The sequence below is a fragment of the Bos taurus genome, chromosome 3 (assembly GCF_002263795.3).
Source record: "Bos taurus isolate L1 Dominette 01449 registration number 42190680 breed Hereford chromosome 3, ARS-UCD2.0, whole genome shotgun sequence".
NCBI lineage: Eukaryota > Metazoa > Chordata > Mammalia > Artiodactyla > Bovidae > Bos > Bos taurus.
In genome coordinates this window covers 8,373,700-8,394,979 of record NC_037330.1, presented here as the reverse complement: position 1 = coordinate 8,394,979, position 21,280 = coordinate 8,373,700, and the positions used below count along the sequence as shown (strand labels likewise).

General features: G+C 45.8%; 3 protein-coding genes and 2 non-coding genes across 7 annotated transcripts; 2 read left to right on the top strand and 3 right to left on the bottom strand.

The window, feature by feature from the left end:
- Window positions 1-3,973: 3,973 nt before the first annotated feature.
- On the top strand, window positions 3,974-5,794 carry KLHDC9 (kelch domain containing 9). Its single transcript, NM_001192635.1, has 4 exons — window positions 3,974-4,626; window positions 4,911-5,070; window positions 5,162-5,360; window positions 5,628-5,794. The coding sequence occupies exons 1-4, from the start codon at window positions 4,106-4,108 to the stop codon at window positions 5,792-5,794; spliced, it is 1,047 nt and encodes a 348-aa protein (NP_001179564.1). The 5' UTR covers window positions 3,974-4,105.
- A 323-nt stretch (window positions 5,795-6,117) lies between these two features.
- PFDN2 (prefoldin subunit 2) lies at window positions 6,118-18,064 on the bottom strand. Its single transcript, NM_001080221.2, has 4 exons — window positions 17,979-18,064; window positions 7,230-7,318; window positions 7,005-7,128; window positions 6,118-6,408 (listed from the first exon to the last, which is right to left on the bottom strand). Exons 1-4 carry the CDS (start codon window positions 18,051-18,053, stop codon window positions 6,232-6,234), a joined length of 465 nt encoding a protein of 154 aa, NP_001073690.1. The 5' UTR covers window positions 18,054-18,064; the 3' UTR covers window positions 6,118-6,231.
- LOC112446156 (U6 spliceosomal RNA) lies at window positions 12,486-12,592 on the bottom strand. The gene has a single exon (XR_003034217.1). It is a non-coding gene; the product is annotated as a U6 spliceosomal RNA (small nuclear RNA).
- On the bottom strand, window positions 14,610-14,681 carry TRNAK-UUU (transfer RNA lysine (anticodon UUU)). Its single transcript has one exon. It is a non-coding gene; the product is annotated as a tRNA-Lys (tRNA).
- Window positions 18,065-18,119: 55 nt separating the features above from the next.
- NIT1 (nitrilase 1) lies at window positions 18,120-21,052 on the top strand. 3 transcript variants are annotated; one of them, XM_005203468.3, is made up of 7 exons: window positions 18,120-18,381; window positions 18,772-18,870; window positions 19,138-19,392; window positions 19,503-19,606; window positions 19,815-19,948; window positions 20,118-20,243; window positions 20,510-21,052. In XM_005203468.3, the coding sequence occupies exons 3-7, from the start codon at window positions 19,148-19,150 to the stop codon at window positions 20,774-20,776; spliced, it is 876 nt and encodes a 291-aa protein (XP_005203525.1). In that variant the 5' UTR covers window positions 18,120-18,381; window positions 18,772-18,870; window positions 19,138-19,147; the 3' UTR covers window positions 20,777-21,052.
- The last annotated feature ends 228 nt before the right edge of the window (window positions 21,053-21,280 follow it).

Genomic DNA, 21,280 nt, shown 5'->3' with positions numbered 1-21,280 from the left:
GAGTCATTACACACCACTTAAGATGCTGTCCTGGAGTGTCAAGTGTGTGTCAGACAAGCACAAATTGGTTTATTTTCTTCCTCTCTTCTCTCCTTCTTCTTCCCCTCTTTTCCCCTCTCCAAGTTTTTTTTTTTTTTTTCTTCCTCCAAAATACGGGCTTGATTCAGGCTAACCAGGGGAGGAAGGAGTCCTCCCCCAGGTCTATGTTTGGGATGCCATTGGACATGTCAGACACCTCTGACTACTAGGTGGAACTGGAAGAGATACAGAAGTGGCAGGAACAGCTAAGGAGCACGTGAGGTTCAGGCTGCATGTTCAAGTGAGATGCGGACTGCTGAGGACCCAGAGTGGCAGCTGGGAGGAGAAGGAAAACAAAGCTGGGAGAGAGGAGCTGGAAAGGCCCCTGGGGTGGGGAGTTCCCTGTTGTGTCCAGGAGAAGCAGAAAATGAGTCTGGCGGAACCGCCAAAGACTTAAGCAAAAGCAAGAGCCTAAAATGGGCATATAGGGCAGGTCGGTTAAAGCAAAACGACACCACCCTCAAGGCAGCTCCTCATTGAAATCTTAGGAGTCCTCAGTGAAATCTTAGGACAGATTTGAATCCAGCATTTGGGAGATTAGCCAGTTAGAAGCCTTAGGGAAAGACTGACTTTCAGATTTCAGCCAAGGATGTTAGTAATGATTTTTTTTTTTAACCACGATCTGGAAAACTGAGGATCCCCTTTGCCAAAATCAGGGAAAGCTATAGTTGGGTGGGCAGGGACTTTCAAAGCTACTGCTGGGTCTCGGCTTAAAGGTATAGGTAAGGAATAGGTCCTCATACGTTCCTGCCCATACCCTCTTCATGCTATTTTTCTCTAAGGACCAAGAGTTAGGATCTGGAGTGGGAAAAGCCCTGCTGTGCTGTTCCTGAATGACACCTCCATCCCTACTGTAGCTCGAGTCACTCTCTAAGGCCTTGGTTTCTGGGACATGATGGGGACTAAGCTGATGCTATAGAAACCAAAGGCAAAAGTAAGCAGTCATCACTCCCATTTACAGCCCAGCCCCGACAGACACAAGGCCTGTTTCTGTCCCACCTCAGCAATGCTGGAAGTAGAAACCTGCCTGCATTCTCACCTGTAGCTAAATCTAGTCAGTGTGGGTCTGGGCCTCTTCATTCTTCCCTGGGTCTTGCAGGGATGAGTTAAGAAGCAGCTCAGGGACCTGGCTTGAATAAAAGGCTGATACCAGGGAGGGGCAGGAGTCTGTTCTTCTCACTCCTCCCCCCCTTCACCTCTATCCAGCTTCTAAGGCTGGGCAGCTTCTGCCCTGGATCTTATCAGGAGAAACTCCCTGCCCTTAATTCTGAGTTCCAGATGCCACAGTACCTGTTTCCTTGTGCTGTATGAGTTCATGAGACAAGATGAAATCAGGAATTACTCTTCCTAGGACTCAATAGTGAAAAGTTCTCCAAAGTTCCAGATCTCTTCCCTCACCCCAACCCAATCTCTCCTCTAGCCCTCGCCCTGGCCCCCTCCCCCCTGCACAGTACCCTGAGACTGGGCTCTACTACCCTCTAGTGGCCAGATAGGAAAGGGCTGTCCCACCCAGTCAAGACTTTCAAGCCTTTACCACAGATCTCTGGTTTGTAAAACAACTAAGAGATTAGCCTTTGCCCTGCTTTATTCAGTTTTCCAAGGCCAAATTTGCCTGTTACTCCAGGTGTTTCTTGACTTCCTACTTTTGCATTCCAGTCCCCTATAATGAAAAGGACATCTTTTTTTGGATAATCACGATGGTATGATCACTCACCTAGAGCCAGACAATCCTGGAATGTGAAGTCAAGTGGGCCTTAGAAAGCATCACTACGAGCAAAGCTAGTGGAGGTGATGGAATTCCAGTTGAGCTATTCCAAATCCTGAAAGATGATGCTGTGAAAGTGCTGCACTCAATATGCCAGCAAATTTGGAAAACTCAGCAGTGGCCACAGGGCTGGAAAAAGTCAGTTTTCATTCCAATCCCAAAGAAAGGCAATGCCAAAGAATGCTCAAACTACCGCACAATTGCACTCATCTCACACGCTAGTAAAGTAATGCTCAAAATTCTCCAAGCCAGGCTTCAGCAATAGGTGAACCGTGAACTTCCTGATGTTCAAGCTGGTTTTAGAAAAGGCAGAGGAACCAGAGATCAAATTGCCAACATCCACTGGATCATCAAAAAAGCAAGAGAGTTCTAGAAAAACATCTATTTCTGCTTTATTGACTATGCCAAAGACTTTGACTGTGTGGATCACAATAAACTGTGGAAAATCCTGAAAGAGATGGGAATACCCAACCACCTGACCTGCTTCTTGAGAAACCTATATGCAGGTCAGGAAGCAATAGTTAGAACTGGACATGGAACAACAGACTGGTTCCAATTAGGAAAAGGAGTATGTCAAGGCTGTATATTGTCACCCTGCTTATTTAACTTATTTGCAGAGTACATCATGAGAAACGCTGGGCTGGAAGAAGCACAAGCTGGAATTAAGATTGCCGGGAGAAATATCAATAACCTCAGATATGCAGATGACACCACCCTTATGGCAGAAAGTGAAAAGGAACTAAAGAGCCTCTTGATGAAAGTGAAAGTGGAGAGTGAAAAAGTTGGCTTAAAGCTCAACATTCAGAAAATGAAGATCATGGCATCTGGTCCCATCACTTCATGGGAAATAGATGGAGAAACAGTGGAAACAGTGTCAGACTTTATTTTTCTGGGCTCCAAAATCACTGCAGATGGTGACTGCAGCCATGAAATTAAGAGACACTTACTCCTTGGAAGAAAAGTTATGACCAACCTAGATAGCATATTCAAAAGCAGAGACATTACTTTGCCAACTAAAGTCCGTCTAGTCAAGGATATGGTTTTTCCAGTGGTCATGTATGGATGTGAGAGTTGGACTATGAAGAAAGCTGAGCGCCGAAGAATTGATGCTTTTGAACTGTGGTGTTAGAGAAGACTCTTGAGAGTCCCTTGGACTGCAAGGAGATCCAACCAGTCCATTCTAAAGGAGATCAGCCCTGGGTGTTCTTTGGAAAGAATGATGCTAAAACTGAAACTCCAGTACTTTGGCCACCTCATGTGAAGAGTTGACTCATTGGTAAAGACTCTGATGCTGGGAGGGATTGGGGGCAGGAGGAGAAGGGGATGACAGAGGATGAGATGGCTGGATGGCATCACCGATTCGATGGACATGAGTTTGGGTGAACTCCGGGAGATGGTGATGGACAGGGAAGTCTGGCGTGCGGCAATTCATGGGGTTGCAAAGAGTCGGACACAACTGAGCGGCTGAACTGAACTGAACTGAAGAGATTAACCAGCAACGTTTTATAAATGAGAAAGAAAAGGCCTAGAGAAAAATAATCACTTTGAGAGTCAGGATATAGCTGGAACCAGAACCCAGGTCTCCTGACTCCCAGGTGAGTACAGTTTACGTTCACTGTCTCCACTCTGAGTTTTGTCTCCGCTTCCTCACTCATCCCTGGGGAAATCAGAACCAAACAGAAAAGTGCCAGAGCGAACTTGCCTGGCTGCCCAGTGGTGAAGACGCCGGGCTTCCACTGCCTGGGGCGAACGTTGCATCCTTGTTGGGAAACTAAGATCCCACATGCCAAGTGGCAGGCCTCTTCCCCCTCCCCGCCCGACCCCCAAAATATGCTAAAGTCAAAAGCACATGGTTCCTCCTCAATATTTGCTGAGCAACGCCGGCACCTGAAACGTCGTAGTCCCAAGTGAATTCGCAGCTTAAACAACAGGGGTCTTTCTGAAGAACTGGCTCTCCTCGGTCTGAGTTCAACACTCATCATTTTTATTGACCTAGCACAGCTCCTGTTGCCATGGTGACAACACTGCTTCCCGGTAGCTCCCCAGGTCTCCTGTCTCCACGGTTACCAGTGCTTTGCGACCTTCAATTTGCAGCGTCGTGCTGCAGCCGCGGCAGTGGTTGCTGGGTGACGGCGGCGAGAGCCGGTGCCTTGAGGTGGGGACCTGGAGGGGCTTCCGGTAGGGGCGGTTCCAGAGAAGCTTGAGCCCCCATATAGCTGGGCTCCGGGCCGCCGGCTCCGCAGCTCGCCTCTACCGGGTCCCATGGCTGGGGCTGTGGGCGAGGCGCGGGGCTCGGGCTGGACTTGGCGGCCGGTGGCGCAGGACCCGCTGCTGGCGCGGGCCTTCCATTCATGCACTGAACTGCGGGGACGGTTCTATCTGGTCGGGGGGCTCCTAGCTGGAGGAGCGAGAGAGCCGAGCAGTGAAACAGTGGTCTTCGATCCGGCTGGGGGCCAGGCCGTGCGTGTGGCAGCACGGGGCGGCCCGAGGCGCAGCCACCACGACGCGGCGCCGGTGGGCGGTCGCTGGCTCTGCGTGGTGGGCGGCTGGGACGGGTCGCACCGCTCGGCCACTGTGACCGCTTTGGACACGGACCGCGGTGTGTGGGAGGCGTGGACCGCCGGCTCCGGCAGCTGCCCCCCCGCCGGCCTCAGTAGTCACACCTGTACCCGAATCTCCGACCGAGAGCTGCGGGTAGCAGGCCGGGAGGGCGGGACCCGCACTCAGCGTCGTTACGGAAGCATCTACACGTTAAGGCTGGACCCTGGCGCCCGCACCTATTGGTATGACCTCCCCTGCCCTAAAATTTTCACCCTTCCTTCACCTGCACCCTGGAAAAACAGATTCGCAGGCAGTTTATCTAACATCCTCACCCTAGCACCATTCTTCCCTGGGAACCTTCCATGTCTAAGAGTTTAACTCCCTTTCAATATTACCCTTCATCTCAACTGAACTACATGTGGCCCTTTCCATGTCTCCCTTCTATCGCTGGCGAGGGGAGTGGGGAAAAGGCAGTATACAGCAGTTACATTTTCTAGAAAACCCAACTCAGGCCTGAATTTCACAGCTTTAAGGAAGAAGGCTGCCACACTGCTTCACGCTCGGGTCACTGTGCTGCTTTGCTCCAAAGTCCTGGGCCCCACCCAGGTCACCAGCTATTACTCTTTGGGGGCTGCAACTCAGCTGAACCAGAAGTAGCTGGGCATTGGAGTCATGGGAAGATTAAGGTATTGTCTACTCACATCTCGCTAAGGGTGGAACGCGACTAAACTTTGGATGCCCAAATCCCTCCAGACAGTCCCTTCTTTCTCCCTCAAGGAGGAACCGCCTGTTGCCCCCCATTTGATGGAAAAGCTTTCAAGGCTCGTGAGCAGCGGGCAGGGGTCCCGGCAGGGGCCTCGAGGACTGCGCCATCACTCATGTTCTGTGGTTGGGCCCTTTGCTGTCCTGTTCGGTGGAGAAACTTTGACCAGAGCCAGAGACACCATCTGCAATGACCTCTACATCTATGATACCCGTAAGAGCCAGCTTAAAGGTTGAGAAGGGGGAAAGGTGGGAAGACAGGAGAACCTGAAGACTACAGAGAGATAAAGGATGGAGTAAAGGGGTAGGGGGGAGGAAGAATTAGTCGACAACTTAAAGGAATACACAGAATATTAAACTTTTGAGAGGCCTGCAAATCATGGGAGGAGAAAAACAATGAGCAAGCCTTTGTCTTCTTGAGAGCCCCATGGGAGCCAAAGTGCTACGGCCTCAATAACCACCCTCTGCCCTTACCCAACAGGGAAGTCTCCTGCTCTGTGGTTCCACTTCCCCTGTGCCGACCATCGACTAAAACGCGTGGGCCACCGCACCTGCCTTTGGAATGATCAGCTCTACCTGGTCGGGGGTTTTGGTGAGGATGGCAGGACAGCTAGTCCACAGGTTTGCATTCTAGACCTCTTTATCTAAAGAGTAGTGCCAAGATACACTGCCAAGCCTCTGTTTTGTCGCAAACTCAAAGCATTATCACAGAGCTATCTTCCTCTTTTCAAATGCTGATTAAATTGCAACCTGCGAGTCAACACTGTCTCTGAATCTTTTGGTGGGGAGGGAAGTAAATAAGGAGATGCATCTTTATTTGCAAAGGAAAGGATAAAATATAAGACCTAGTCTGATACTGTGAGCCATTAACCTGACACAACCAAAACCACAAATCATATGCTTATCCATGCCCCATGCAAATTCTACCCCTCATATTGGGTGAAAGGTTCAGGCTAGAGCTAAGCATTCTGACCAAAACATTTAATTAACAAAAAAATATTACAATAGCAGAGAAAATAATAATAACAATAAAGAGAAATTAGAAGTGGGAATCAGGGTAGAAAACAACGCAAAGGCTTTGGTTTCTAGGAGACCAACACGCCAGCTGAGCTGGCCTTAGCCCCAGCGCCTTCTGAGTTTTCCTTGGCTGCTGGCTTCTCGTCTTCCCCCATGAGACGAATGTTGTGCTTTTCCCGGAATTCATTTAGTTCTTTTCCCTTTGCCTGAAGCTGTTGTGTCAGTGTCTCAATGATCTTCTGTATCTAGAGGGCAAGCGACAGGGGTTATGTAAGGATTTCAGGACTCCCTTCCCCCATCTGTTACAGACAATGGTTGGGGGAAGTGAAGGACAGATGATACCTCTAACCTCATCTTTAACCAAATATTAATAGTAGAGCCCAGACACTAAAAGTATTCCTTTCTTTAAAACAATGGCTTAAAACTTTAGTATACATAAGAATCACCTTGGCTGATTATTTTAAAAATGCTCTTCATGGCTCCCATCCCCAGCAGTTTTGAATCAGTGGGTACAGGAGAGGGTTTGGGAAGCTGCATTTTAAATTAGTCCTCCAGGTGATCTGGATGCAGGTACCCATGGACTACACTGTGAAAAACACACTCTAACCACCTTGCTTCTCCCAACTCAGCCAGGTCACAGAACCCATGGTGAGAGGCACAGTCAGCAACTCCTTTGTCTAAGGAGTTAGACTGAGCATAACATAAAGAGCATAGGCCAATAGGCTATTTATGCTGTCTTCAATGAGAGTCCCTACCCAAGCCCTCCTCCCCACATTCCCTAAAGCCCAAGCCTCCCCTTCCTTACTGTTGCTCAGAGCATCTATACGGGGATCTTGCTCACCTGCTCCTTGTTGTTCTCCAGGGCAGGCAGCACCTCTTTGACGGTCCGCTCCACCAGCACCCCTCCAACCATGCGGTAGCACTTGCGGGTTTCATCGACCTCCTTCAGAGTATCAATCACTAGGCTAAGGTAGGAGGACAAAGCAGAGCCTGAGAATTCAGTCCCACTCTGCTGCAACCCTCGTACAAAGTGGCCCATCCAACTCTCCTACTCTTTGCTCCTCACCTATGCTCATTCAACTCCATCTCCAGCTCAGCTGCTTTGGATGCCAGGCCCCGCTGTTCCTGCCTAAGACGGTTGAAGCCAGCAATTACCTAAGATGAGAAAGAGATAAGGTGAGAGAGGGGACAGTGGAAATGGCGGAGGGTCAACATACAACCGACTCACTGGAAAAGACCCTGACACTAGGAAAGATTGAAGGCAAAAGGAGAAGAGGACGGCAGCGGATGAGATGGTCAGACAGCATCACCAACTCAATGAAAATTAATCTGAGCAAACTCCAGGAGACAGAGAAAGAGGACAGAGAAGCCTGGCACTCTGGAGTCCATGGTGTCGCAAAGAGTTGGACATGACTTAGCCACTGAACAACAACATACAACACAGCATGGCAGGCTTTACAAAGACGCAGTAGTCGGCACCTACCTGGCAAAAGGAGAACACGGTCTGCAATTTGTAACTTATGTCTGTCTGGAACTCCATTCAACCAACACTGAGTGCCAGCTAGGTGGCTAGGCCACCTTACAACTTAGTCTGGTGAGGACTAGGCATTTGTTAGCCTCTTGATGAAAGTGAAAGAGGAGAGTGAAAAAGTTGGCTTAAAGCTCAACCTTCAGAAAACAAAGATCATGGCATCTGGTCCCATCACTTCATGGGAAATAGATGGGGAAACAGTGTCAGAGTTTAATTTTTGGGGGCTCCAAAATCACTGCAGATGGTGACTGCAGCCGTGAAATTAAAAGATGCTTACTCCTTGGAAGGAAAGTTATGACCAACCTAGATGGCATATTCAAAAGCAGAGACATTACTTTGCCAACAAAGGTCCGTCTAGTCAAGGATATGGTTTTTCCAGTGGTCATGTATGGATGTGAGAGTTGGACTGTGAAGAAAGCTGAGTGCCGAAGAATTGATGCTTTTGACCTGTGGTGTTGGAGAAGACTCTTGAGAGTCCCTTGGATTGCAAGGAGATCCAACCAGTCCATCCTAAAGGAGACCAGTCCTGGGTGTTCATTGGAAGGACTGATGCTGAGGCTGAAACTCCAATACTTTGGCCACCTCACGCGAAGAGCTGACTCATTGGAAAAGACCCTGATGCTGGGGGGGATTGGGGGCAGGAGGAGAAGGGGAGGACAGAGGATAAGATGGCTGGATGGCATCACCGACTCAATGCACATGAGTTTGGGTGAACTCCGGGAGTTGATGATGGACAAGGAGGCCTGGCATGGTGCAATTCATGGGGTCAAAAAGAGTCGGACACGACTGAGCAACTGAACTGAACTGAACTGAGGCATTTGTTATAAGAATGGGAAGTGGAGAGCTACTGGAACACCTACAGGGTAGCTTAAACTTGCAGGTAAAGGAAAAGCTTTGTAGTGAGTAATTCTTGTTTGGGTCTGCCCAGCATCCCTCTCATTAGGGAACCGCCCCTTCTAATTCACTGGGGTTCTTGTGGGGCTACTAATTACAGGACCCTTGCCCCTTGACCACAGGGACAGTAACCTATTCTATACTACAGTCTCTCTACAGGAGAGACAAACAGGTACAAAATGCAGCTGGAGCTCAGACACCTATGTGAGTATTCGGTCATCTCTGACATTTTGCAACCTTATGGACTGTAGCCCACCAGGCTCTTCTGTCTATGAGATTTTCCAGGCAAGAATACTGGAGTGGGTTGCCATTTCCTCCTCCAGGGAATCTTCCCGACCCAGGTATCGAACCACCATTTCCTGTGCCACCAGGGAAGCCCCAACACCGACAGTTGTCCTGTAAAGATTATCCTCCATTCCTTTCCTGAAACCCCTGAAGCTGCCCTAGTTCTTGAACTCTGTGTGGCCTAGATGATTAATGTGTCTTTTCACTGTGTTCAGTTCTACCACCAGCCTTCTAAAACAGTCCTTTAAAAAAAAACAAATGGCCCAAAGCCCATATCTGCAGCCTGTAAATCCTAACTGATAAGAGGTTTCCTGAGAGAGAATGCCTTAACTGAAGCCCAAAGGATGAGAAATCGGGGGTGAGGGTGGGGTGGGCAGTGGTGCAAAAGAAGCATAATAACATACTTAAAGGCCCAGAGAAGTGATTATGACCAGCTGCTTCTTCCCCAGAAACTGAGCAGAGAATTAAAACAGACTGAAAGTCAGCTGGATACTAATGCCACCACCAGCAACACATCTAGTATAGTGCTCTGATGACTGTATTTGGAAAGAAATATCAGATGAAAGGCAGAAGACTAGGTTTCAAGTTTTGTCTCTCACATATTGGTTCTATGACAAGACTTTTAACCCTATTCATTTAACCCTGGCTACAAGTGAGGATCAGGGGATCCGTTTTAAAGCATGAATAGTGGAACCTCAGAGCAGCTACCCAATCACTGGGAGTGAGGCTCTGGGCCTCAGTATTTCAGAGAAGATCTCCCATGAAATTCTGAGGTGCAGCCAGAACTGAAAACCACTGGGTTAATCTCTCTGAGCCTTAGTTTTCTTACCTGTGATATGCAGGTGATACCTACTTCACAGCGCTGTTGTATCACATGAATGAATGAATGTGGACAGTTTTGTAAGCAGTGAAGTACATTAATTACCATCATGACCTCTCTCCAAATGGAGTGTCCCTTGGACCCTCATGGTCCGCTGAGAGCAACAGGCCCACTCATTCAAACCATTACCAAATCTCTCACGGTCACTTCCATCATCTCCATTCTCACTGCATCGATGACTAAGCACCTCATCTTTACTAGGATCCCTTATTTCTAGCTCTCTCTCTGCAAGATGCATATACAGCTAATATGCTGTCCTGTACCACCTCTGCATCCCTTCTAAGGCCCAATAAATGAAGGAATAAATTTGACGAGGAACTTGTCATTCCAGCAGCTTGTTTCCCTCTCCCAACCATCCTTTCATCTCAATCTGCTTCATCCATTCATTTCAGCAGATGCGTTGGAAATCTCACTCATCTACAAGCTGTTTTTCCTTCATTTTCATTACCTATAATCGAAACTATTCCATTTATAATTAGCATTTTCTCCACTGTCAACGTAACCTCAAAATACTTTCATCTAAGAAAATTTCACAACTAAGCTAGATTCCAGATGCCCTCCTAGAATCTGAATGACATCCATTCTTCTGGATATATGTTGTATTTAACACACATTAATGAAATCAGCTTAAATGTCTAAAATTTCTGAGACCTGAAATTATTTTTTTTAGTATAATAATTAGTAGGAATCTACTTTTCAACCACCAGTTTAACACCACTAAAGGCAAAGAAATTTTTTAAAATTCCAACTTTTCTTCAAACATTCTTGCTGATTAACAATGCTATATTTCAACCCTACACTTAACAACCCTGTAATAAGCAGAGATGGCCAGGCCACTGTTGACTCCCTCAGCCCTATTAAATCATCTCACACATAAACACTCCTCCTGAAAAAGAATCCAATTAAAATACCAACTCTTTTTCCTTTTTTTGGCCGTGAGGTGTAGCAGGATCTTAGTTTCCTGATCAGGAATTGAACCCCCAACCCCTGTAATGCAAAGGCAGAGTGCAAACCACTGGATCACCAGGAAGTCCCTACTGTTCCTATTCTAAAGTAACTTCAAGCCTGACAGCTATACAGTAGAGCACTCACATTCTCATAACTGGCATGTAGAAGTAATTTTACAGAGGACATGATCATCTTTTTTTGTTTGTTAGTTCCTAGTTTTCTTCAGATATAATTGATAGGGGACTTCCCTGGCAAACCAGGGGTTAGGACCCAGCTTCCACTGCAGGAGTCCTGGGTTCGATCCCTGTTTGGGGAACTAAGCTCCCACAAGACACACAATGCTCCCCTCCCCAAAACAAAGATAACTGACACAGAGCATTGTGTAAGTTTAAGGTATATAACATTATGATTTTATATATATATTTGAAAACGTTAGCACAATAATATTAGTTAATATATCCATCACCTCACAGTTACTTCTGTGATGGGAACTTTTAAGATTTCTGCTCATAGCAACTTTCAAGTATACAACACAGTATTGTTAACCACAGTTGTCATGGTATACATTAGATCCCCAGAACTAATTCATGTTATAACTCCAATTTTGTTACCTTTTGTACCCCCCCTTCACTCATTCCCTCTCTTCCGGCTCCAAAGCACCAATCTACTCTGTTTCTATGAGTTCAATTTTTTTTTATTCCACATATAAACGAGATCATTAAGTACTTGTCTTTCTTTGACTTATTTTCACTGGACATAATACCTTCAGGGTTCACTCATTTTGTCACAAATAGCAGAATTTCCTTCTTTTTTTTTACAGGTGAATAATATTCTTCTGTGTGTGTGTATGTGTGTGTGTGTGACATTTTATGTATTCGTCTATAGGACATGGTATTCTAATTTTTAAGGGCTATATAGCACTTAAACTTTATCGATACTTTCTTTTAATACATAAACCATCTAACCATTCTTCTCTTGTTGGGACATTTAGGTTATTTCCAATTTTCCTGTAATAAATAGCACTGATTTTACATATCTGGACAAACAGTACAAAAACTTTACAGTCATTTCTCTTGAATCATACTCTCCTAAGACTGAGTCAAAAGGGTATTAACATTATTATAGTTTCTTTTTTTTTTTAAACTTTACAGAATTGTATTAGTTTTGCCAAATATCAAAATGAATCCACCACAGGTATACATGTGTTCCCCATCCTGAACCCTCCTCCCTCCTCCCTCCCCATACCATCCCTCTGGGTCGTCCCAGTGCACTAGCCCCAAGCATCCAGTATCGTGCATCGAACCTGGACTGGCATCTCGTTTCATACATGATATTTTACATGTTTCAATGCCATTCTCCCAAATCTTCCCACCCTCTCCCTCTCCCACAGAGTCCAAAAGGCTGTTCTATACATCAGTGTCTCTTTTGCTGTCTCGTACACAGGGTTATTGTTACCCTCTTTCTAAATTCCATATATATGCGTTAGTATACTGTATTGGTGTTTTTCCTTCTGGCTTACTTCACTCTGTATAATAGGCTCCAGTTTCATCCACCTCATTAGAACTGATTCAAATGTATTCTTTTTAATGGCTGAGTAATACTCCATTGTGTATATGTACCATAGCTTTCTTATCCATTCATCTGCTGATGGACATCTAGGTTGCTTCCATGTCCTGGCTATTATAAACAGTGCTGCAATGAACATTGGGGTACACGTGTCTCTTTCCCTTCTGGTTTCCTCAGTGTGAATGCCCAGCAGTGGGATTGCTGGATCATAAGGCAGTAAAAATATGGAACACTTCACGAATTTGCGTGTCATCCTTGTGCAGGGGCCATGCTAATCTTCTCTGTATCGTTCCAATTTTAGTATATGTGCTGCCGAAGCGAGCACATTTATTATAGTTTCTACTGTATGTTGCTATAAACTCCCCCAAGATGACCAGAAGACTTTACAGTGCTACCAGCAATATCATGACTGTGCCTGACAGTAGCTCATATTACCTATGTTAATTTAGTAATTTTTAGAGCAGGAAGAGATCTTAATTCCAGAAGCCTTGGAATCATCCTCAATTCACTATCCACCCTCAATTAACTTCTAAATCATATCTATCTACTGAATACCTCAAATCCATCCACTATCATCTCTCACCTGTACTATGGAGCCTCCTAGGTGAGTTCCACACTTGACTCCTTCAATCCATTCCCCACACTTCAGCACAAGTAACCTTAAATTTAAATCTAACCATCCTATGCCTAAACCTTCCATTATTCCCACTGCTCATGGGATAAAACCCAAACCCCTGAAGACAGCAAAAAAAAAAGTCCTTCAGATCTGGTCCTTGCTGCCTCTTGCAGGCAGTCCTCCTCTCACCGCTCACACTCAGCACTATCAGGTCTCCCGCACTGCAGGCAGATTCCCTGCTGTCTGAGCCACCGGTGAAGCCCATGGCCCAGCAGAACCACTTGCAATTCCCCTATCATTTACCTTCAGGTATTTGCAGAAAATCCACACCCTACCTGGTACACTTACCCAAACCTTTCTTGTCGCATTTTTCTCTGCCTAACTCTAATTCGTTCTTCATGTTTCAACATAGATTCTTCTAGGAAGCAGTTCTTGCCATCCCCTAGCCCCATATTAACTCCTTGTATGTACTCACATATAGTGTGACTGAAGTCACTCAGTGGTGTCTGACTCTTTGTGACCCCATGGACTGTAGCCCACGAGGCTCCTCCATCCATGGAATTTTCTAGGCAAGAGTGCTGGAGTGGGTTGCCATTTCCTTCCCCAGGGGATCTTCCCGACCCAGGGATCGAACCCGGGTCTCCTGCATTGTGGGCAGACGCTTTACCATCTGAGCCACCAGGGAAGCCCACTCACATATAAGCATCTATCAATTTCTTACACTTTTTGATAGAAAACTTTTTCTATTTTCACATACTATGTTCTTTATTTTCCATTATACCGCCTACCTCTAAACTTTATTATCTTCTTTGAAAATTTAAAAATATGTAACTGTACCTTCTTTTAAAACACCTGTATCTTTTACGGTCCTACACTAACCTGCCTGCCTTCCACCACAGTCTGCACAGTAAGGGGGCACTACTATGTGCCAGGTACTCTGCTGGACTCTTTATTTCATTTTATTCTAAAACAAACAACAAAAGCAACAAAACACATTATAAGACATGTACCTTCATTATAAGACATTTTACCTTCTGTGAATACAGATCATGAAACCAAGGCTGGTGGAACGTGGGGGTGGATAAAATAACACAGTGGACAGCAGGACTGCTACTTTCACCATGGTCTAACTCTAAGAATTCATTTTCTATTAATGTATTATCCCTGGCTTGTAACATAATAATCTCTTAATGAGTCAAACTATTTCCATTTGATTTATTTTTGTTTTCTTTCTTTTTTGTTTGATACCATATAGTTTTGATAAGTACGGGGAAAATCTATAATCATATTTATCACCCAAAGGTCTTATCTACATGATATTTACTCTTCCTGGGTTTAATGGAAGAATAAAAGAGGTAGAGAATTATGACTGGATGCATCTGGAAGAGCATTTTCTGGGCTGTCACTGCACTTAGTATCTTCTTTTTAGTTCAGTGCCCCCTGTTCTGACTAACATGTGCTGTGTGCTTAGTTGCACAGTCACATCTGACTCTGTGATTCCCTGGAATATATATAGCCTGCCAGGTGCCTCTGTCCATGGGGATTCTCCAGGCAAACATATTCAACTCTAAAAACTTTTCTGAGCTTATCAAATGATGATTCTCATCCTTTCTCTTCATCAAAGTTTTTAGGACGAGTCTATACTCACTGCCTCCACCTCCTCACCTCCCAATTCACTTTATTTATTTAAATGTTTAACCATGCCATGAGGCTTGTGGAATCTTAGTTCCCTGACCAGGGATCGAACCTGGGCCACAGCAGGAAAAGCACCAAGTCCTAACCACTGAACCATCAGAGAATTCCCAAGTTATGTCTTTTTGAATCTAAGTTTTTTCACCAAAAAATTGGAGGTGTCTATCTCGTACAATGTTGTGAGGATTCATTAATTACATCAAGGACTCAGGACATTATCCAACATACAACAGATTGTCAATAAGCAGTACCTGCTATTATTATAACACAGCTCCACCTAAGTGTCCTACAGATACCTTAAACTCAGGTCATTCAAAGCTCAACTTTCTTTTACTCCTTTTTTTTCCCCCCATTTTGGCAACTCAAACAGCATGTAGGATCCTAGTTCCCTGACTATGGTTCAAACCCGCACGCCCTGAATTGGAAGCTCAGAGTCTTAACCACTGGACCACCAGGGAAGTCCTTTTACTCCATTTTAAACTGCTCCTCTTCTTGTCTCCCCTCTTTCTGCTAATGACACAACTCTAGCCTGTTAGGAAACCCTGGTTTCATCTTTGAACACACCCTTACCCCATCAACTGCCAAATTTCTTACCTCTACCTCAGCAATTTTTCTTAGGCTTACTGACATTGATCATGCCAACTGAAGGCCTCATTACCTCTTGTCTGAGGTACTGCAACAGTCTTTTAGATTATCTCCCCATTTTTGGACTCTCCAAATCCATCCTATACATTGTTGCTAATTTAATTCTTCTAGCACTTGGATGACACAGAAAAATATTCATGATATAGTATTAAGCTTAAAAGCAGATTATGAAATAGCAAATAACTGTATTTAGAATACTACATAAAATTAAAGATGTAAATGTGTAAAACACACATGTACAAAAACATAAAAGAAGGGGAAAAAACTCTCAAATGATACATTTCAAAATGGTAAGAACAGTTATCTCTGGATAGTAGGGCCATGGGTAATTTATTTATCTTGTACTTTTTCTTGTGTTTTCTACAATGAATATATATTTTATGTAATAATAAAAAAATAAATGATATAACATATATCCTTCTGTGAGTCCCTCACTGCTTACATAAAAAATTCCTGAATTCTTTGCCATGCAAAGACTCAGTATACTTTAAGGACTATACCTCTCTAACTTATAACTCATAATTTAGCTAAACAAAGTAGTCACTGCACTTCATGTCAATCTATGCTTTCTCTAGATCTCCTCTTACCCTATTCTCTATATTCTGTTTCTACTGCCATCTGTTCAAATTTATCCAATCCTTCAGGTTCAGCTCAAATATCTCTAGTAGGATCATGGTATAAGCAGGAAAAAATAGGTCTGTCTGATTCTCAAGTCCCTCAATTAAAAACTCTCCCAGTCTGAGTAAGTTAAAGCCTTTGAAACTCAAACATTCTGAGGACAACACTGCTACTTCAAATGGCAGTAATTAAGTAACAGAAGATAAAACAAGTCAAGTGCCCAGCACAACATGCCACTTGCCTCCATCCTGTCTATATGGCTCAGATTTGAAGCAGTGATACAGATTTTTTACCCAGTGTTCTCTCTGGAACACAAAGGTCAGAGAATGTTAAGCAAGGAACAGCCTCAGAACTCAATTACCACAATTCTTCAGTCTGTTCTGACAGCCTCTTTTTCTCTATCGTCCCTTAAATCTGGTTTCACTCTGTTCTACTTCTTCACTTTCTGTACAAACCTTAGGTGATTTCACCCACAACCATGGCTTTATCTACCATTCATAAACGTATAAATTCTCTGTATCTCCAATTCAGATTTCTTTCTGTAACCTGACATTATGAATCAAACTATCTACTAAATGTCTCTACCTGTATGTCCCACAAGAAACTCAAACTTATTTTCTCCCCAAACCTGTTCATCTTCCTACATTCCCTAAAGGCACCATCCAAGGCAGAAACCTGAAGGACATCCAAGATTCCCCTTTTGTCCCCTTTTCTCCACTTTCAAGTCTTGCAGTAATCCATTCCAAACTTTAAGTCCATCTGCATCCCAAACATATCAGGAAGTTTACTGCCACAGTGTTTTTAAACACATTATTCCCTCTACCCAGAAAATCCTCCAGTTCTTTCTTTGCTTGACTAACTTCTCTCATCCTTTAGAACTGAGCTGAAAGATTATCTTTTTTACAAAACAAAATAATTAACATTTATTATGCACATCAGGTACTTTGGCCACCTGATGCGAAGAGCTGACTCATTTGAAAAGACCCTGATGCTGGGAAAGATGAAGGCAGGAGGAGAAGGGCATGACAGAGGATGAGATGGCTGGATGGCATCACCGACTCAATGGACAGGAGTCTGAGTAAACTCCGGGAGTTGGTAATGGACAGGGAGGCCTGGCGTGCTGCAGTCCATGAGGTCGCAAAGAGTCACACGACTGAGCGACTGAACTGAACTGAACACACAGTAGTATATTTTGTTTTATATCACTGTGCAAAATACTTTGTATACGTTGTCTAAAAACTCTTCTTCCCTCCCCCAAAATTCCATAACACTTCATATCTCTCATACATACACTTCTGCCTCACATTGGCATTTTGTGTATATCTTATTTTTCTCACCAGACTAAAAGCTCTTTGATTGCCGGAGTCAGTTTTAAAAATCTTTATGCAGAATATCTCTGCCTATAGTAACTGTTCAACAAATAACTGATAGACAAACCTATAATTAAAAGAGCTATTGTTTTAATTACGTTTTCCTATTTACACGGATTTCTTCCCACCCGTAACAAACACTAGCCCCACTATCAGCAAACCACGGTTCCCAGGCCACAAACGGCCTTCTGATTAACTTATCAAACGTTCTCCCGGTGCTAGGCACTGGGAGAAATGCATGCTCGAATTTTTAGTAAAGGATTTCTGGTGTCTAAATTCAATCTAGTAATGACTCTCAAAACAGTATCAAACACTAGACTGTTCGAGTATGTGAGTCACGTGGCTCTGCAGTGACGACGATTTTCAGCGTGGCTTCAGAGTCAAGTAACAGACTACACTAGCCGTTCGTCGACTAATCCCCTAGGACTCGCCATGACCTGCCTCACCTAGCCATATCCTGTTCGAAGGTGCGGAGGAAAAGGGGGAAAGTGGCCACCCATTTTTCCTCAGACCTGGGCATCCTCCCAGCCCCTGCTTCCCCCTCGCCTAGGCTCACCCAACCCTCCGAGGGGGCGTGGCTCTCACCTACCAATCCGCCTACTCTCTCCCCGGGGGCTCGGCTAGCTTCTCCAAGGACCCTCCCCTCTCTGGACGGCCACGCAAATGCGGGACTGGAGTAAAGGTCTGCACAGCCACAGGCTAACCCCCCTCCTCTCACGACGACTCTGGACCCAGCCAGCTTGCCCTACTGCACATTCCCTGGTCCTCACCTGCTCTGCGGACACCGCCCCCTTCCCCGTGCCGCTCCCGCTGCTCTTGCCGGCGCGACCGCCGTTCTCCGCCATCTTCACCGCCTGCTAGGCTTCCGGCCTTCGCGGCTCAGCCCCCTGCCCTGCGTCACGTCCGGTCTCGGAGTTACCGCCCACTCGCCCCTGGCACCGGCACCTCCACCTCCAGGCCGCAGTTTTGTTCGGTTCCCGCGGATGATTTTGGCCATATCTTGATGTAGGACCTACTACCTATCCCGCCCACCCCGATGAATTCCACCTGTGGTGCTTTAACTTGTGCAACAGAGACGCTGCCCCTGGGAGGCGCGGGAAAGAATGGGTTAACTGGAGAGTGGGGCGCTGGTTGAGATCTGGGTGCCAGTGCCCCCCTGCCCACCACTGGGTGGTGAGAAACGAGGGAGGGTGAACTTCCCCTCAGAGATTCTGGTGGGGAAATATGCTTTGCGTCAATAAAACTGACTGTGCTGCACAGTCAGGGAGAGAAGCTGGGAAGACCAAGAAGTAACTCGGAGATGGCTTTTGAACTGCGGAAATATTTGTCTGAGGAAAAAGGCTTTAATTTAATGTGAGATCAAAGGCCTTTCCTCCATCTTCCCACTTTATGATCTCTTCCGGTAGCCCATAATTACCTATGATAAAGAATGTTTTGACCATTTGGGAGGTTTTGCAGGGAGGGTCCTGATTCAGCCTCACAGTATGAAGAGAGAAGTCAAGGGATCTTAGAAATTTATTGCTTGAGAGAAGGGTTGGTGTCCTGATTTCTCACTTTCTTCAGGCTGGGCTTCATCATCAGGCCTCCTCACCAACTCCTGTCCCTTCTTTCGTGTCCTGGACTCCGGATACCTCGATTTTCAGTACTTTGTGCTCCACCCAGGTAACCTGTTTTGCTGTGCTCAGTTGCCTGGCACATAATAGATACTCAGTAAATGTTTGTTAAATGTATGGATGGTGGGAAACACTGGGGCATCAACCATCCACAGAAATATTTGATTAGTGGCTCATTATGCCATGGGTCATTGTGCCCTTTAAGAGTAAAATTAAAGGAAAGTCCAGCTTTCCTGTCTCCCTATTTTAGCCTCTTATCCTTAAACTTAGGTTTCCCCATGCTAGTCACTCTGAGGCTTGCCTATGCCATTTACAGACTCAGAACCATGGCCGCCTCATCTTCTTTCTCGGAACTGCCCCTGGTGGCTGTGTGCCAGGTAACATCGACCCCAGACAAGGAGCAGAACTTTAAAACATGTGCTGAGCTGATTCGGGAGGCTGCCAGACTGGGCGCTTGCCTGGCTTTCCTGCCTGAGGCATTTGACTTCATTGCACGGGACCCTGAAGAGACACGCCGCCTGTCTGAGCCACTGAGTGGGAACCTTTTGGAAGAATATACCCAGCTTGCCAGGTATCAAGGAAAGGGGGAGGGAGAGGTAGTTTCTTTTTGAGTAATGTCCTAGGATTGCCGGCTATGAGGGTAGAACTTGAGAAGAGTTGTCAGTGTCCCCTCCCCCTCAGGGAATGTGGACTCTGGCTGTCCTTGGGTGGTTTCCATGAGCGTGGCCAGGACTGGGAGCAGACTCAGAAAATCTACAACTGTCATGTGATTCTGAACAACATGGGTGAGACTCTTTAGCCTGCCTCCTCAGGCAATTATACCTAAGATTCTCCAGAATTCTGTTTTCTCAACTGTTTCCTTGGCCAGGGGTTTTTGGGGGTATTTGTACTTCTGTTCCTAGTCTATAAGCTATCTCCTCTTTGGGAGGAGAGGATCTAAGCTGGCTTTCTAGGGCACCAGCACCGAGTATTTTTTTTTCCCTCTTACTCTAGGGTCAGTAGTGGCCACCTACAGGAAGACGCATCTGTGTGACGTAGAGATTCCAGGACAGGGGCCTATGCGTGAAAGCAACTCTACCATACCTGGGCCCAGTCTTGAGTCTCCTATCAGCACACCAGCAGGCAAGGTGGGCACTGTGAAAGGATGAGGGTAGGAGGGGAACAAGAGGGAAGGGAACAGGAATCCTTGAAAGAAGTGGTAGAGGACAGAAAGCCCTAAGGAGTGGGGTAGCAGGGTCATGACCAAATGCTGTGACATAAGGGCAGGGGGGCTAAATAGGCTGGTTTTCATTCCAGATTGGTCTAGCTATCTGCTATGACATGCGGTTCCCTGAACTTTCTCTGGCATTGGTTCAGGCTGGAGCAGAAATACTTACCTACCCTTCGGCTTTTGGATCTGTTACAGGCCCAGCCCATTGGGAGGTAAGAGTATACTTCTTTGGAACATAAGGGCTTTTCTTACTTCATTCTCCTTCCTTGGTTCTACCAGTTAAAAGATTTTCTTTCTCCTTCCCAACTAGTGGGAAAATTCACTTTCCCAGATTGTTGCCTCTCAGAGTAGTAAATAATTCATAGGCAATTATCAGGATGGTCACAATGGGTAGATTGGGCTGTAATGTCCATGGCTTATCACTTCCCTACCAGCTGCTACATGTACTTAAGTGAACAGCTGTCTTCTCCATCCCTAGGTGTTGTTGCGGGCCCGTGCCATTGAAACCCAGTGCTACGTAGTGGCGGCAGCACAGTGTGGACGCCACCATGAGAAGAGAGCAAGTTATGGCCATAGCATGGTGGTAGATCCCTGGGGAACAGTGGTGGCCCGCTGCTCTGAAGGACCAGGCCTTTGCCTTGCCCGAATTGACCTCAACTATCTGCAACAGTTGCGCAAACAACTGCCTGTGTTCCAGCACCGCAGGCCTGACCTCTACGGCAATCTGGGTCACCCACTGTCTTAAGACTTTTGACTTCTGTCCACTGAGACCTCCATTGTGAGCTGGTGGTGTTGTGACTTGTAGGCGGGACCCAGGCGCAGCTTCCCTCATTTGGAGAACCTTGTCTCTTGATGGAACACAGGCTCAGCTTCTTGGAAAAGAAGAAACTTTCACCTGAGCTCAGATTTCAGTTTCAGAAAGGTGGAATTTAATATAGTCACTGTTTATTTCATGAAAACTGAAGTTATGCTGAGGGCTGAGCAGCACTGGCATTGAAAAAAAATATATAATCATCATAAAGTCTGTGTCTGAATATCTCTTTTGGGAGCTGAAAGGGGAGGTGGTATTGTACCAGCTGGACTAGGCTCCAGTTCTAGGCCTCCTGGCTTATTCAACATGCCTCCCTACCTAAAGAAAAGTGCAACACTCAGTGCATGTCCCAGCCCCACGCTCCCAAACTTGGGAGTGGGAGTGAGGGTAGAGGATGGGGAAAGACAAGGAAGAGAGGCATTGCTACCGCATCACTTC